At 40.2% G+C, this 17,275-nt stretch overlaps 1 protein-coding gene and 1 long non-coding RNA gene across 3 annotated transcripts in view; one reads left to right on the top strand and one right to left on the bottom strand.

Annotated features, from left to right (window-relative positions):
- The window catches only part of LOC136382510 (uncharacterized), a 296,768-nt gene extending 287,185 nt beyond the window's left edge, over positions 1-9,583 (top strand). Inside the window, exon 3 of the long non-coding RNA XR_010747245.1 lies at positions 9,567-9,583. This is a non-coding gene — a long non-coding RNA (uncharacterized lncRNA). The remainder of the gene's footprint in view (positions 1-9,566) is intronic.
- Positions 1-17,275, bottom strand: part of HACL1 (2-hydroxyacyl-CoA lyase 1) — a 40,759-nt gene that overhangs the window by 9,542 nt on the left and 13,942 nt on the right. For both annotated transcript variants that reach the window (XM_066351839.1, XM_066351840.1), the window contains 5 exons: positions 15,710-15,822; positions 11,560-11,695; positions 7,060-7,165; positions 4,934-5,017; positions 2,244-2,345 (listed from right to left, as the gene is read on the bottom strand). In XM_066351839.1, the coding sequence (XP_066207936.1) occupies positions 2,244-2,345; positions 4,934-5,017; positions 7,060-7,165; positions 11,560-11,695; positions 15,710-15,822 (541 nt within the window). The remainder of the gene's footprint in view (positions 1-2,243; positions 2,346-4,933; positions 5,018-7,059; positions 7,166-11,559; positions 11,696-15,709; positions 15,823-17,275) is intronic.

The raw sequence follows: 17,275 nt of genomic DNA, 5'->3' as shown, positions 1-17,275 counted from the left end.
CACCCACTGTTCTAAAGTCTCCGAGCTAAGAGCAAGTCCCGCGGGGCCTTAGCAACACAGCCCCCTCCGGTCCCAGCACTGCCTCGTCACTTGTGCTACTGTGGTCCACTGGAGATTATACCCAAGGTGGATGAGGGACCCTCCTATACTCCTGCACCAAAGGAGAGAGGCAAATCCTTCCATCTTAAACTAAAGTGATCCCTAGGAAAAGAAGGAATTAATCATGATACTGTTAAGGAAATAGATGTGAGACTGGCTCTTGGTAGGAAAAACAGTCACTGATTAAAATTCAAGTGAAAGATAGAATCATGTATAATTAATTCTGCTTGTTTTGGAAATGAAATGACTGATATGTTAGGGAACAATGTGAACTATGGTACACGGACACAGAAAACTACATCCCGCTGAACCAAGATGCACAGAAATAAACAAAACGGTGAGAAAAAATCAGGAACAACCTTTCTTGCTAAGAAAACACTACCTATATACAAAGACCTTAAACAGAAAACACCAAATCCTGCAGAAGTGGCCATTGTCAGTGCTAGTGGTGGATGGTTTTGATGGTTTCACACATTCTGATTTCCAAAGTCTTCAGCTATTAGGCAAAGCCACAGTACAGATGAGGAAGTCACAAAAGAACTTCCAGTAAAGGCTATAAAGGTTCTCAAAAAAGAAAACAAAAAAAGATAAATGTGGGGTGCGATGTGTTTATTAGGTGGGGGAAATCTTTTCATAACGTGTATGCATATTAAATCACCATGAAGTACCTTTAAATATCTTACAATTTTATATGTCAAGCATACCTCAATAAAGCTAAAATTAGATCAAAATTTTAATAATGATGAAACATCTATTATAAATGCACGCCTTGCCTGACCAGGTGGTGGCATAGTGGAGAGAACATTGGACTAGGAAGCAGAGGACCCAGGTTCCAAACCCTGAGGTCACCAGCTTGAGCATGGGCTCATCTGGCTTGAGTGCGGGCTCACCAGCTGGAGTGCAGGATTGCCGGCTTGAGTGTGGGATCATAGACATGACCCCATGGTTGCTGATTTGAGCTCAAAGGTTGGTGGCTTGAGCCCAAAGGTTGCTAGCTTGAAGCCCAAGGTCGCTGGCTTAAGCAAGGGGTCACTCACCCTGCTGTACCCCTCCCATCAAGGCACACAAGTGAAAGCAATCAATGAACAACTAAGGTGCCGCAATGTGGAATTGATGCTTCTCATCTCCATTCCTGCCTGTCCCTATCTGTCCCTCTCTCTGACTCTCTGTCTCTGTCAAAAATAAATAAATAAATAAATAAATAAATAAATAAATGCTTTGAAGGACTTACATCTTAAAGGCAGAAAAACATGCCCCAACATGCCCCAGGATTTAAGGCTCCAAAAATCCTTCATTGTAATTTGGTGTTAAGGTCAAACTGAGAACAGTATGCCACACCTGTCCGTACAGGCTCTTACAGCTTTCTGACCAATGGCTCAGCAGCCTCCTTCCACCACAGTAACTCACAAGCTATAACCCTTCCGATGCCCACTTCCGCAACAAACTTCAGGTCTTTTTCAAGGTAAAATGCCATATTTGTTGTGATACGTTATATATATTTATATATAAACTGTGAAAGCTTTTGCCACGTTTTCTATTTATTTATTTATTTATTTATTTATTTATTTATTTATTTATTTGTATTCTTCTGAAGCTGGAAACACGGAGGCAGTCAGACAGACTCCCGCATGCGCCCGACTGGGATCCACCCGGCACGCCCACCAGGGGGCGATGCTCTGCCCATCCGGGCATCGCTCTGTCGCGACCAGAGCCACTCTAGCGCCTGGGGCAGAGTCCAAGGAGCCATCCCCAGCACCCAGGCCAACTTTGCTCCAATGGAGCCTTGGCTGCGGGAGGGGAAGAAAGAGACAGAGAGGAAGGAGAGGGGGAGGGGTGGAGAAGCAGATGGGCGCCTCTCCTGTGTGCCCTGGCCGGGAATCGAACCCGGGACTTCCGCACGCCAGGCCGACGCTCTACCACCAAGCCAACTGGCCAGGGCCTTTGCCAAGATTTTTATTAGGTTCCTATCTTACTATTTCACAAAGTGTTAGAGGTATGCCCCTAACCCTTCCCCCACGAGCCCAGTGGTTCTTACTGCATGATTTTGCATAGCGTGTTGATTTTTAGGAATGCATAGGCCATGTTATGGCAGAACTGAACCATGACCCTGAAGCATTCTTGAGTGTGAGTGGGTTCAGTATTACCTTGGATGTAGCTTCATTGCTCTTCATTTTTTCTCTCAGAATTTTCCACCAGTTGCTCTCTGGAGGATACTGCCATGGTGTTTTATCAAATTGTTCTAAAAGCTAAAAAAAAAACCCACAAACTTTTTTTTTTTGCTTCTTGAAAATGAACTTCAATTATATTAACATAAAACTCTATTCTTTTTTTTTAAAGAAATTTTTTAATTAATTAATTTTTATTTATTCATTTTAGAGAGGAGGGAGGGGGAGAGGGAGAGAGAGAGAGAAAGTGGGGAGGAGCAGGAAGCATCAACTCCCATATATGCCTTGACCAGACAAGTGCAGGGTTTTGAACCGGTGACGCTTTATCCACTGCACCACCAGAGGTCAGGTAAAACTCTATTCTTTTTTTTTTTTTTTTTTTTTTTACAGAGACAGAAAGTGAGTCAGAGACAGGAATAGACAGGGACAGACAGAAACGGAGAGAGATGAGAAGCATCAATCATTAGTTTTTCATTGCGCGTTGCAACACCTTAGTTGTTCATTGATTGCTTTCTCATATGTGCCTTGACTGTAGGCCTTCAGCAGGCCGAGTAGCCTCTTGTTGGAGCCAGCAACCTTGGGTCCAAGCTGGTGGGCTTTTTGCTCAAACCAGATGAGCCTACGCTCAAGCTGGCAACCTTGGGGTCTCGAACCTGGGTCCTCTGCATCCCAGTCCAATGCTCTATCCACTGCGCCACCGCCTGGTCAGGCCAAAACTCTATTCTTAAAGCAATACAGCTACACCATCTTGCCTGTCACATCACCAATACTCTTTGTTTTTCCTGTAGGCACCAAATGACTGACAGAGGATAAATAGATGACAAAGAATGTTTTGTCTGGGTCAGTGCAGACTTCTGCCCGATTCTGGGATTCCCAGTCAAAGGCACAGTGAAGTGTGCCACCTCTCACCTCAAAGCACTGACTGGGGCTATTACACCCTCCTCAGGTCTCTGGCACTAAAAGGAAAATCACCCCTCCTGAGAACCCTTACAGATTCCTAGGGATTCCCACGATAAAGCCCAGACACTCCACAGTGTTTTAACCGTGTTTGGGGATTGCATCCCAACATTGTATAATCGTGATAATGATACCAATTTGTATCCACAATCAAGTGATAAATGTGACTATATTTTATCTCCTGTCAAAATTATCTACAAATAAGAATCTGAACAAGTCACTGATTACAGTTTTAAAGAGAAATAACTCTTCATTGCCTAAAGAAATACTAAGTTATTAATAGATTTTTCCAAGACATAAAGCCACTTCTTGGCTCTGGAAGTTGCATTATGATTTTTCAGATAGATGAATACTACTTAATAAATGACTGTTTGCCTACCAAATGCCTTAATTTTCAATCACTTTCCAAAAATGTTTAACTTACTCACATAAAAATGATCTCTATATAAGAAGTTGGATTTACTGAGTTTCAAAGTTATGTTTAAGAACAGCTTTACGGCCTGACCAGGTGGTGGCGCAGTGGATAGAGCATCAGACTGGGATGCGGAGGACCCAGGTTCGAGACCGCGAGGTCGCTAGCTTGAGCGCAGGCTCATCTGGTTTGAGCAAAAAAAGCCCACCAGCTTGAACCCAAGGTCGCTGGCTCCAGCAAGGGGTTACTCGGTCTGCTGAAGGCCCGTGGTCAAGGCACATATGAGAAAGCAATCAATGAACAACTAAGGTGTCACAATGCACAACGAAAAACTAATGATTGATGCTTCTCATCTCTCTGTTCCTGTCTGTCCCTGTCTATCCCTCTCTCTGACTTTCTGTCTCTGTAAAAAAAAAAAAAAAGAATAGCTTTCCATCAGGTTCTTCAAAAAATTAAAAATGGAACTATGACCCAGCAATTCCACTTTTGGATATATAGCTGAAGAAGCCCAAACACTAATTTAAAAAAACTATATGCACCCCTACGTTCACTGCAGTATTATTGACAATAGCCAACATATGGCATATTGGGAGGCGCTCATCAACTGAGCTACCTGGCCAGGGCCAATAGCCAAGACAAGGAAGCCACTCAAGTGCCTATCAATAGACCAGTGGATGAAAAAGCTCTGGTACATATATACAATGGAATAGTACTGGGCTTTATAAACAGAAATCTTGCCATTTATGACAGCATGAATGAACCTAGAGGGTATTGTGCTAAGTGAAATAAGTCAGTCAGAGAAGGACAAATACTCTATGATTTCACTTATATACAGAATCTAAAGAACAATATAAACCAACAAAAGCAGAAACACAAATACAGAGAACACACTGATGGTTCCGAGAGGGAAGGGGGGCTGGGGACTGGGTGAAAAATGTAAAGGGATTGAGAAGTACTGACTGGCAGTTACAAAACAACTGTGGGGATGTAGAGCACAGCATAGGAAATATAGTCAATGATACTGTAATAACCATGTATGGTGCCAGGTGGGTACTGGAAACATCTGGGGAACACTGTAAAGTATTCGATTATTTAACCACTGTGTTGTACACCTGAAACTAATACAAAATCATTCTGAATGTAAACAGTGATTGAAAAAACATCTTTCTGTCATAAATTTTGTTTAAAATATCTATTATCAGACCTGTCATCAAGTGAATCAAGACTGAAACATTTTAAAGAACTGACAACTCTCTAAAGACCAAGCCACATAAATTAAAACCCAGGCAAAAGCTCTTACCTGTTTAGTGACAGCATTTATGTCTCCTAGCAAAGTGACAGCAGGTCTTACATTATTCCCCAATTCTTCTGCACAGATATCAACCTAAAAAAGGGACGAGACTTTAGAGGAAGCCATGTTTATTCTTAAATTCTTTAAGAAGTCAAGTAAGGCTGAATAAATTAACTATGTACATAGGGGTAGGCAAAGTAGATAAGAACTCTGTGCCAAAGTGTGCTTTTGTAGAGCATGCAGATTACAAGAATGCATAAATAATGAAGACTGGCAATGTGAGCACTTACAAGATTGTACCTAAGTGCACTGTGCCACTGTGACATTCTTTTGAGTTAAAGCTATTGTAATAATCACAACCTGCATGTCTCTTTTCCATACGAACTGTAAACATACTTTGCCAACCCCTGTATAGAACATGATAAAGATTTGATATTCAAGAAGTTCCTTAATAAAAGTAAAAAAACCTTACAACTATGAGTTTCATAGCTATTACAGAAACTTCAGGATCTTTTCCTAATTCTACTCTGTAGAATTTTGGTGCCGTTCTATTATACCCACAAGAATATATTTGACCTGATCAATTATAATTTTGAATCTAATCAATAATAAAGTTCTGCCTGACCAGGCGGTGGCACAGTGGATAGAGCATCGGACTAGGATGCAGAGGATCCAGGGTCGAAACTCCGAGGTCACCAGCTTGAGCGTGGGCTCATCCAGCTTGTGTGCGGGCTCACCAGCTGGAGCGCAGGGTTTCTGGCTTCAATGTAAGATTATAGACATGACCCCATGGTCACTGGCTTGAGCCCAAAGGTCGCTGGCTTGAAGCCCAAGGTCACTAGCTTAAGCAAGGGGTCACTCGCTCCGCTGTAGCCCCCTGCTCAAGGCACATATGAGAAAGCAATCAATGAACAACTAAGGTGTCGCAACGAAGAACTGATGCTTCTCATCTCTCTCTCCGTTCCTGTCTGTCTGGCCCTATCTGTCCCTCTCTCTGTCTTTGTAAAATAAATAAATAAATAAATAAATAAATAAATAAATAAATAAATAAGGTTCTACTTAATTACACTGGAATTCCTATTTAGAGCATTTCTCAAATTTTAGCATATATCAGAATCACCTGGTAGGCTTGTTAAAGTATAGATTGCAAGAGTCCACCTCAGAGTTTCTGATCTCAATAGATTTGGGGTGGAGCCCCAAACTGGGTATTATTAACAGGCTTCCCAGATGGTGCTGGTCCAGGAACCATATTTTAAGAATCACTCCTAGGGCAGGACATGCTCACTTTCCATTTACTCAGAAGCTCCATTTCTGGATGATCATGGACAAGTAACAATAGTTTCTGCTAGAAGTGCAGTTTAGCCACCCCGAAGGGGAGGCGCTTGATCCTGTAACCAAGAGGGGCAATCAAAGAAGTTGCAGCATTTTCCAGGTACAACCCAAGTCTCGCTTATTTGTGGTTTTATTTCTCAAAGGGCCCATGGGAAAATGGACTATTGGAAGCTGGCTCCTTAAGTAAAGAGAAGACAGCAATTGTAGCTGGAACATCAGATACCATACGCAATCTATGTAGGGCAAACTGCTTTGCATGCCACTCTGGGGCAGTCCTTTCCACACCAGTAAGGAACCTGGCTTATCAAGAGGTCATAATGATACAAGAGTCATCAAAAAGAGATCAGAGTATATTCTAAATACTCTGCTAATGACATAGGTAAAAACAGCATTGTTTATAGAGATTTCTAACCAAAGCATGTCTGAAAGTTTGGGTATCTAAAAAAATTCAATCCCTAACAGTGCTGAAAAGTTTTGTTCTCATCTACCATCCTACTTAAACCTCTTTGGTCTACACTGAAAGACACTTGAACTGTGAAGAAGAAGCAAATTATGCTTTTCAAATTATTTAAAACTTGATTTTGAAAGGTTTTCTGGTTAAAAGTAAAGTGATACATTGTTTCACAAGTTTGAAAAGGCAGCTTGCTTTGGTACCTGTAATTATGTTAGATAATTTATAAAATCCTACTTTTGTAAAAAGAGAAATAGTTCTTTATAAAAGCCAAGAACAAAGCAGAGCTAATAATGGCTGAGAGAGAGAACAATAAGCTACAGACAGCTCTGATTTTAAATTTCCCGAGTACCTGGATAAACTTCACATCTGGCTGGTATCTTGGAGGCCGTCCAAAATGCAATATCCAGTTTAATCTGGCACCAAATAACACGATCACATCAGCAAATTGCAAAGCCCTATTAAAAACAAAAATCTGATATAACACCAAGTATATCTATATTTCTTACTTGAATTATTCTAAAATTAATAAAATATTGGAAAATTTTAAATTATTTGGACCTTACATTAGTCTTCAGAATCGGCAACTATGGTAAATTTGATCTTTCAAGCTAAAATAATTTATGATGCCATTCTATTTACATAGTACTATAAAAGATGAAATAAGTAGAAAGATATTACTATAGGACTGTATTTATACTCTATTTACTTCTTTTATCATTAGAAAAATTAATACAAGTCCACTGTAGATCATCTGGAAAAATCAGGAAAAGTATAAAAAAAATCAAAAGCACTCAATAACACCATAAACTTATAAAGTATTATTAAGATCCTGCAGTTCTTTTTACGTAGTCTGTTTTTCTGTACAAGCAAATTTATATACAGTTGAGCTTATTTAATACTTTCTTGTCCGACTAGGCAGTGGTGCAGTGGATGAAGCATCGCCCTGGGACACAGAGGACCCAGGTTTGAAACCCTGAAGTTGCCAGCTTGAGCACGGGCTCATCCGGCTTGCACACAGGCTCACACAGGGTCCCTGACTTGAGTGTGGGATCACAGAAATGGCTATGATCCTATGGTCACTGGCTTGAGCCCAAGGTCTCTGGCTTGAACAAGGAGTCACTGGCTTGGCTGGAGCTCCCCCTGTCAAGGCATGTATGAGAGAGCAATCAATGAACTAAGATGCTGCAACAAAGAACTGATCATCTCTCTCCCTTCCTGTCTGTCCCTTTCTGTGTCTCTGTCTCTTGCAAAAAACAAAACAAAAAAAAACTTTCTCATGCACTTTGCTTACATTAATGTTTTCCTTTGTTATTAAGTTCTTATTAAATACGATTAAAGGCTACATGTTTTGCTGATTACATACATTTATTAAACCCCTTCTTGATTGCTGGATATTTTCTGTTATTAATAGTTCTGGGTTGCACACTTCATGCTTGAATCTTAATACACATTTCATACTGATTCCTAGAAGCATATATGTTTAAGATGACTGATTTACATCCCTGAACTGTTTTAAAAAACATTATACCAAGTTTATTTCTAATAGTTTTATTTTAGAGAACTTAATATTTTGCCACTATAACTTCTAATTTTTTAATTATCTTTATTTAGCGATCCACACTGATAAGGGAAACATAGCCACCCTTGCTATCTTTTTGTTTACCTCATACATCTCTTTGTTTTTATTTTTAGATGTGGTTTGCATAATGTGGTAATTGGTATTATTAGTGATCCAATCTAAATGTCTCTGGCTTTTTCCATGAGAATTTATTATCATAATTGCTGTAGGTTTTTGTTCACTTTTTACTTTTTTGTTTCTTGGCTTTTTCCCTTTTTTCCTATCTTTTGCCATCAAGAATTAGTTTTCTTTTGCTTTTGTCTTCTTCAGTGGTATAGCTTATTTTCCATGGAAATTCAATTATCATTTCAAGTATATGCTCAAAAAAGCTATCTTTAGATACTGTATTGGTCCTATAGACAAATTAACAAACAGCTAAAAACTACCAGTGGAAGGACAGACTTACTTGCTTATAGATGCTCTAAAACCCTTTAAATTGTTGATTCAATTAATTATGGCCCTTTGTAATCCTTTTTATACTATTAATGTCATTAATATTATCTGAAAATTCGGCTGGAACAAAGATAAATTTCAATTCAATACAAGTTAAAGTATATTTTTAAAAAACAGTGCAAAAATTTGGTTTCTGTACAATGTATACTAATATAAACAAGACACACTCTATTAAGATAGCATTAAATGAGCAACTATTAAAAGTTGCACAGCAAACATTACATTTTAAAATTCCTCAAAATTAATTTTAGTCCATGTCTGACAATGTGAAAAATACCAATGCATAGCAGTGGCAAACTATGGAGAGGGAAGGAAGGAATAGAATCAGAAAAAAGTATATAAATAAATCTGTAATTTTTTGTTTCTTAAAAAAATAAAACCGTAAAGCGATGACATATTAGTACTATGTTTGATAAAATTCAGTGGTGATTACATAATTGTTCATTATTTATTTTCTTTTTGTTTGTGCATTGGGAATATTTCATAATAAATTTCAAGAAGTTAAATTATATATGTAGTTTAATAAAAAGTGTGTTTAAAAAAATCTAAAAAGGAGACATCCAGTGCCAGCCAAGATTGGTTAAGCTCCCTACAACCTCGTTCTCCCACTGATTACAAGAGAAAACCCTTGAGCAAAATAGAAAAAGCGACTACCAGAGGATTTTTTTTTTTAAGGGTACTTTTTTTTGGGGTTTTTTTTAGAAAGAAGAGAGAGAAAGAGAGAGAGAGAAGGGGGGAGGAGCAGGAAGCATCAACCCATATGTGCCTTGACCAGGCAAGCCCAGGGTTTTGAACCGGCGACCTCAGCATTTTCAGGTCGACGCTTTATCCACTGCGCCACCACAGGTCAGGCCTACCAGAGGATTTTGAAAAAGTAAACAATACTACAGGAGGGGAGTCAAACAAGTAGTCCACATTAGGGGGGAGTTTCCAAGGTCTTCTGTCCCTATTGTAGTTCATGGCTTTGACTCAGTGTAGCCCGAGTTACAGAACTAGAGGGCAGCAAAAACCTGGCTTTTTGGCCAGAGGACCTAGAAAAGGGATTTCTGCAAGGCAGAGAACACAGGGTCCCTGTGAGAACTCAGAAGTTTCTGGGGTTTTTTTGTTTGTTTTTTTACAGAGACAGAGAGAGGGATAGATAGGGACAGACAGACAGGAACGGAGAGAGATGAGAAGCATCAATCATCAGTTTTTCGTTGCAACATCTTAGTTGTTCATTGATTGCTTTCTCATATGTGCCTTGACTGTGGGCCTTCAGCAGATCAAGTGACTCCTTGCTCAAGCCAGCGACCTTGGGTCCAAGCTGGTGAGCTTTGCTCAAACCAGATGAGCCCGCGCTCAAGCTGGCAACCTTGGACCCCAGGTCTCAAACCTGGGTCCTCGGCATCTCAGTCTGATGCACTATTCACTGCACCACTGCCTGCTCAGGCAGAAGTTTCTTTATCTCTTTTTCTCTCTCCCAGACATGTTCTGAAGGCAGCTCTATTGCACAACATATGGTGGTAGCTTCCAAGCAGCTAAAATTCCAAAATAAGTATCGTTTCTTCAGGCAAGAACTAAAAGAATCCCCTCTTGTCCAAAGAGTATTGGGACAATCCACCTTATTTTTTATTGACTTCTTTTTGCCACTTTGCCTCAACAAGGGCCAGGAAAAGGAACTCCTGGAAATCAGAAAAGGAGAGGGACTACTTCTCATAGGAAAAGAAATCCCTAATTCTGGATATGAACCAGCACATCTCTGGGGCTCACCCCTGGGCTGTGTATGTGTAGACCAGCGGTTCTCAACCCCGGCGGGGTCGCGACCCACAGGTTGAGAACCGCTGGTGTAGACAGACCCCAAACTGCATAGCACAGGCTTGGTAACTGAAGTGACCTTGGAACTACTTCCCACACTAAGACAGAACTTGCAGTCTGAACATAACCATGTTAGCTAGCCCCTTACCAAAAAAACAAAAACAAAAATCAACATTCTATAGAAAATTTCAACATAAGCTGGCATGTCACAACATAATATTCAAAATTCCAGGATACAATCCAAAATTAATATACCGTGAACCAGGAAAATGTGACCAATTCTCGAGAGAAAAGATAATGAATAGATGCTAATTCTGTGATGATCCTGGTATTGGAATTAGTAAACAAGGAGGTTCAAGCAGCTATTATAACTATGCTCCATAAGGTAAACAAAATTACTCTTGAAACACATGGGGGGATAAAAGTTTTCAGAAGAGAAACAGAAAATATAAGAGATAAAAGGATTAAAAAGAACTTAACACATATTCAGGGACCTATGGGACATTATCAACATGTCTGACATTTGTATTATTCCAAGAAAGGGAAAAGAGATTGGTGTAGAAAAAAATATTTGAAAAAATAAAGAACAAAATCTTTCCAAATTTGGTGAAAGGCTCCAGTTTACAGAGTTAAGATGAAAAAACACCAAACAGGATAAACTAAAAGAAAATCATGTCCAGACATATCACAATCAAACTGCTGAAAACCAAAGATAAAGAAAAAAATCTTGACAGCAGCCACAGAAAAACAACGTAATACATAGAAAGGAACAATGGTTCAAATGACTGCAAATTTCTCATCAAAAACCATGAGCGTCAGGAGATAGTGGGTCACCTTTTCCAAGTGCTGAAGTCTAAACAAAAACAAGTGTGCTTCAAGTTACATGACCCAATCAGAACTTCTAGGTTCACTCAAGTCACACAATAATGTAAATGCGCCTGAACTCCGCCAAGCCATTGTATTTAGAATCGGGAAGCTACACACCTGGATCTGGCAGCACCTACACAATTTGGATGATTATCAGGGATAACACCCTTTCCCATGGGAGTGGGCAAAAATGGCAGATTACATTGCTGGACCAATTTCCTGAGTCCCTCCTCCGCATGGGCATAAGCAGCACCTACAAGAAACGCAAATGCATTGGACAAGTCGGTTAAGCTCCAGACACTGACCCTAAAAACAGTTCATGCAAAATAGCTTCTAGAACTTCTCAAATATTTTCCTGCTTAGATAGGGCTTATATGCAAAACAAATGACTATGGTTTTTATCTTTGGTATTTAAAAATATTTAAGAAAGCAACAGTTCTAATTTCTCCTCCTAATACTATTCTGTTATTCTAAAGGACATCTACCTCAAAACAAAAGTTGCAACTCACATGTTCTCAATCACCTGTTCTATGCTACACTTCTACTGAATTATTAATACTATTCACAATTCCTTGAGCATACTATGTATCTTTACTGGTAGGCCCAGGTAGGCAAGAAAGGACTTTGCTCTCACACAGTGCTCCTCACCACCAGCTAACCTGGACTGCAATCTCCTAGTCTAGGGATGGAAATTCTAACAAGGGGCCTATGTTTCTAAAGCCCTGTAGCTCTCCTCACAGGCTCTACAGTTTTGTGACTGCAACAGGGCTAACCCAAGCGGGTCACATATCATTTGATTATACAGTGTGTGCCCACTTCAATGACATTCACTGTTTGAATATAGGGATGGTTTCATTTCTAACATCATCAAGGCCACTATACTTCTTTTTAGCTAGTAGAGTATTACTCTGTATTCAGAACTGAGATCCTCTACGAATCCCAGTAAATAGTCGAGTTTCCTGGTATTCTTCTTATTTCAATATTTTGCCCACGCAGTTCTCTTCCCAAACTGCCTTGTTGTCCATTCAGTGACCTATCATACAGTGTCTCAAGGTGTAGCCACAGTGTCACCTGTTCTGGGTGGTCTGTCCACACCAACTAACTACATGAGCAAATTGCTGTTCCTTTGAGAATCCACCTCACCTCTCAAGACACACCACTTGAGGATGTACCGCACCTGTTTGTTACCAAGACTATCTCCCTAAGTTAGGAGGACCTTATCTCTCTGTCTATCTCAAAAACAGTTTCTATACTCCCTGCCTTATAATCACACATTAAATACTGGGTCAAGAAAAAATGAAAACTAGCATGCATTGAACTCTTTCTATTTATTGTTATTTAATTATAATAATACTGCAGAGGTATAGTTAATATCTTTTTTACAAGTGAATTTGAGACTCAAAGCAGTTGTTTGCCAAAATAAGAGAGCTAATACAACATAAAACTGCATTCAACTCAGCTCTGACTTCAATTTTCTCCTGTTGTCTACCATTTTAAGACAATTTTCAGTTTCTTTGTAGTTAGTTCCTTAGAATTGTCTATCATGATCATAAGATTCATAGCCTCCTCAGTTCTAGCACATATAATGGATACTATAATAAATTGCTGAAAGAAGTATAAATTGGTATAGTATCTTGGAAGAAAGCAATTTGAAAGTATCAACAAAAGCCTTAAAATATGAATACCTTTTAACTTATTTTTTTTTTTCTGGGAATCTGTCTCATCTGTCTTTTTCCATTCTAAATATGGAAAAAGCTTGGCCTGACCTGTGGTGGTGCAGTGGATAAAGCATTGACCCGGAAGGCTGAGGTTGCGGTTCGAAACCCTGGGTTTGCCAGGTCAAGATATATATGGGAGTTGATGTTTCCTGCTCCTCCCCCCCTTCTCTCTCTCTCTCTATCTCTCGGTCTCTCTTCTCTAAAATTAATTAATTAATTAATTAATTATGGAAAAAGCTTTTGGAAGGAGACTTGACTGCAGCAGTGAACACACAATACAATACACGGATGATGTATTATAGAATTGTACATCTAGAACTTATTAATTTTATTTATGTCACCCCAATAAATTTTTTTAAAAAGCATTCCAAAATCTCACATAAAAAGAAAAAAGAAAAAGCTTTAAGCACAAACATGTTTGTCACAGCTATTCTAAACAAACTGAAACTGGTAAAGATTTAAACATTTGCCAATACAGTTTAGTATATGCGTGAGTAGACATTAAACATTAAATTTAGGGCCTGACCAGGCGGTGGCACAGTAGATAAGAGCGTTGGACAGCGATGCAGAGGACCCGGGTTTGAAACCCCGAGGTCACCAGCTTGAGTGCAGGCTCATCTGGATTGAGCACAGGCTCACTAGCTTGAGCACGGGGTCGCTGGCTTTAGCGTAGGATCATAAACATGACCCCATGGTTGCTGGCTTGAAGTCCAAGGTCGCTGGCTTGAGCCCAAGGTCACTGGCTTGAGCAAGGGGTCACTTGCTCTGCTATAGCCCCCCAATCAAGGCACATATGAGAAAGCAATCAATGAAAACTAAGGAACCACAACAAAGAATTGATGCTTCTTATCTCTCTCTTCCTGTCTGTCCCTATCTGTCCCTCTCTCTGTCTCTGTTACACACTCAAAAAAAATTAAATTTAAAGAAAAAAAATTACGATCATGAAGGAAAAGTTATACTGTTAAAATGAATTAAGTAGACTATAAAACTGTCTATGTAGTTATGATCATGTATATAAAATATACATGCCAAAAGCAATAGAAAAGTAGTACTTGTTAAAGATGGTTGTTGCCTGACCAGTGGTGGCACAGTGGATAAAGTGTCAACCTGGAAACACTGAGGTTGCTGGTTCAAAACCCTGGGCTTGCCTGGTCAAGGCACATATGGGAGTTGGTATTTCTGGCTCCTCCCTCCTTCCTTTTCTCTCTCTCTCTCTCTCTCTCTCTCTCCCCTCTCTAAAATGAATAAAATCTTTTAAAAAAAATAATAATAAATAAAGATGGCTGTCTTTGGATGAAGGGATGTCTTTCTAATCTAGATTTTTCAAAATTAAAAAAAAATAAAAAGTCTGACCAGACGGTGGCACAGTGGATAGAGCATTGGACTGGGATGCAGAAGACCCAGGTTCGAGACCCCAAGGTCGCCAATTTGAGCGCAGACTCATCTGGTTTGAGCAAAGCTCACCAGCTTGGACCCAAGGTCACTGGCTTGAGCAAGGGGTTACTTGGTCTGCTGAAGGCCCATGGTCAAGGCACATATGAGAAAGCAATCAATGAACAACTAAGGTGTCACAACAAAAAACTGATGATTGATGCGTCTCATCTCTCTTCGTTCCTGCCTGACTGTCCCTATCTGTCCCTCTCTCTGACTCTCTCTCTGTCTCTGAAAAAATAAAATAAATAAAAGAAACATTTTAAAAATAAATAAATAAATAAAATGTTTATAATAAGAAAAAATGTATTTACTCATAAGACTGTAGAAATGCAATGCGTGGTATTTCCTTAAAAGGGTAAGAGTGGGCAGGCATTCTATTATTTCAAAACTAATAAATAATGCCATATGGGCCCTGGCTGGGTAGCTCAATTCATTAGCCTGTCATCCCAATACAATAAGGTTGCAGGTTCAATCCCTAGTCAGGGCACATAGAAGAATCAACCAGGCCCTGGCCGGTTGGCTCAGCGGTAGAGTGTCGGCCTGGCGTGCAGGAGTCCTGGGTTCGATTCCCAGCCAGGGCACATAGGAGAAGCGCCCATCTGCTTCTCCACCCCTCCTCCTCTCCTTCCTCTCTGTCTCTCTCTTCCCCTCCCGCAGCCGAGGCTCCACTGGAGCAAAGATTGCCTGGGCGCTGAGGATGGCTCTGTGGCCTCTGCCTCAGGCGCTAGAATGGCTCTGGATGCAACAGAGTGACGCCCCAGAGGGGCAGAGCATCGCCCCCTGGTGGGCATGCCAGGTGGATCCCAGTCGGGCGCATGCGGGAGTCTGTCTGATTGCCTCCCCGTTTCCAGCTTCGGAAAAATGAAAAAAAAAAAAATCAACCAATGAATGCAGAAATAAGTAGAACAGCAAATGGATGCTTCTCTCTCTCTCTTTCCTCTCTCTAAAATCAATCAACAAAAAAATTTAAAGTAATAAAATAATGCTATCTGAAGAGAACTCTTATTCCAATTTCAAACATTAGAGTAGATGTTAATAATGAAGAATCAGCATTCTAAACAGAATCAGCATTCTTTCAAAAGCCTAACAAGATTTTGAGTTCCATTCAGTGCTACCTTTCCCGACGATAATAAGGGGCTGCTTGGCATTCCTAATAACAGACGCTGCTATCTGTACAGCAGAAGGCTCTGCCATGCTGACAGGAGGTGGCATGCAGCACTCCGTGTACCTGGAAAACAGGGTTCTGTTAATTAGAAGAGACCAATTTGCCAATGTTTAATTGTGAAAATATCAAATATATATGAACAATATATAAAAAACAATAGTACAATAAACCCCCCTATATATGATGTAGATTCAACAACTAATATCATTTTACCACATTTACTTCACACATACACATACAAACTTGCATAAATATTTCTTTTCCTGAACCATTTTAAAGTAAATGATAGGCATCAAGATTTAAAACTTCCCCATGCAGCTCTAAAAGATAGACTTTCTCCTCTGTAACCATAATAGCCTGATTACATCTTGTAAGCTATAAGTTGCCTGACCAGGCGGTGGCGCAGTGGATAGAGCATCGGACTGGGATGCGGAGGACCCAGGTTCGAGACCCCAAGGTTGCCAGCTTGAGCGCAGGCTCATCTGGTTTGAGCAAAAGCTCACCAGCTTGGATCCAAGGTCACTGGCTCGAGCAAGGGGTTACTCGGTCTGCTGTAGCCCCACGGTCAAGGCATATACGAGAAAACAATTAATGAACAACTAAGGTGTCACAATGAAAAACTGATGATTGATGCTTCTCATCTCTCTCTGTTCCTGTCTATCTGTCCCTATCTATTCCTCTCTCTGACTCTCTCACTGTCCTTGTAAAAAAAAATTTTTTTAAATAAAATAAAAAAAAATAAAAAATAAAAATAGTAAGCTATAAATTATTCACTAGTGTCATCTAATTGTCAAGTGAATAATGCCAGGAAATTTGAGTTAATGGCTCTATGTTATAGAAGTAGTTGTTGTTGTAGTAATAGTAAAAACATACTAAAAACTAATATTTAATATCTACTATGTGCCATTTATTCTCATTTAAATTTCAAAAACAGTGAGGTTGGGTATTAACATTATCTCCATTTCACCACTGGGGAAACAAAATTCAAAAAGCGGCCCTGGCCAGTTCGCTCAGTGGTAGAGCGTCGGCCTGGCGTGCAAGAGTCCCGGGTTTGATTCCCGGCCAGGGCACACAGGAGAAGTGCCCATCTACTTCTCCACCCCTCCCCCTCTCCTTCCTCTCTGTCTCTATCTTCCCCTCCCACAGCCAAGGCTCCATTGGAGCAAAGTTGGCCCGGGCGCTGAGGATGGCTCTGTGGCCTCTGCCTCAGGCACTAGAATGGCTCTGGATGCAACAGAGCAATGCCCCAGATGGGCAGAGCATCGCTCCCTGGTGGGCATGCCGAGTGGATCCCGGTCAAGCGCATGCGGGAGTCTGTCTGACTGCCTCCCTGTTTCCAGCTTCAGAAAAATACAAAAAAAAAAAAAAAAAAAAAAAAGTAACATGCCCAGGGGCCAGGGAATCAATAGACTGGACTGAACTGTCATTCTGTCTCCAAAGTCCCTGCCTTTAATCACCTTACTATACTTTCACTCACTGGGTAAGTCAGTATTTTAGTACCACAATAAACATCAGT

This window comes from Saccopteryx leptura, chromosome 10, assembly GCF_036850995.1.
Source record: "Saccopteryx leptura isolate mSacLep1 chromosome 10, mSacLep1_pri_phased_curated, whole genome shotgun sequence".
NCBI lineage: Eukaryota > Metazoa > Chordata > Mammalia > Chiroptera > Emballonuridae > Saccopteryx > Saccopteryx leptura.
This window is presented reverse-complemented; position numbering and strand designations above follow the sequence as displayed.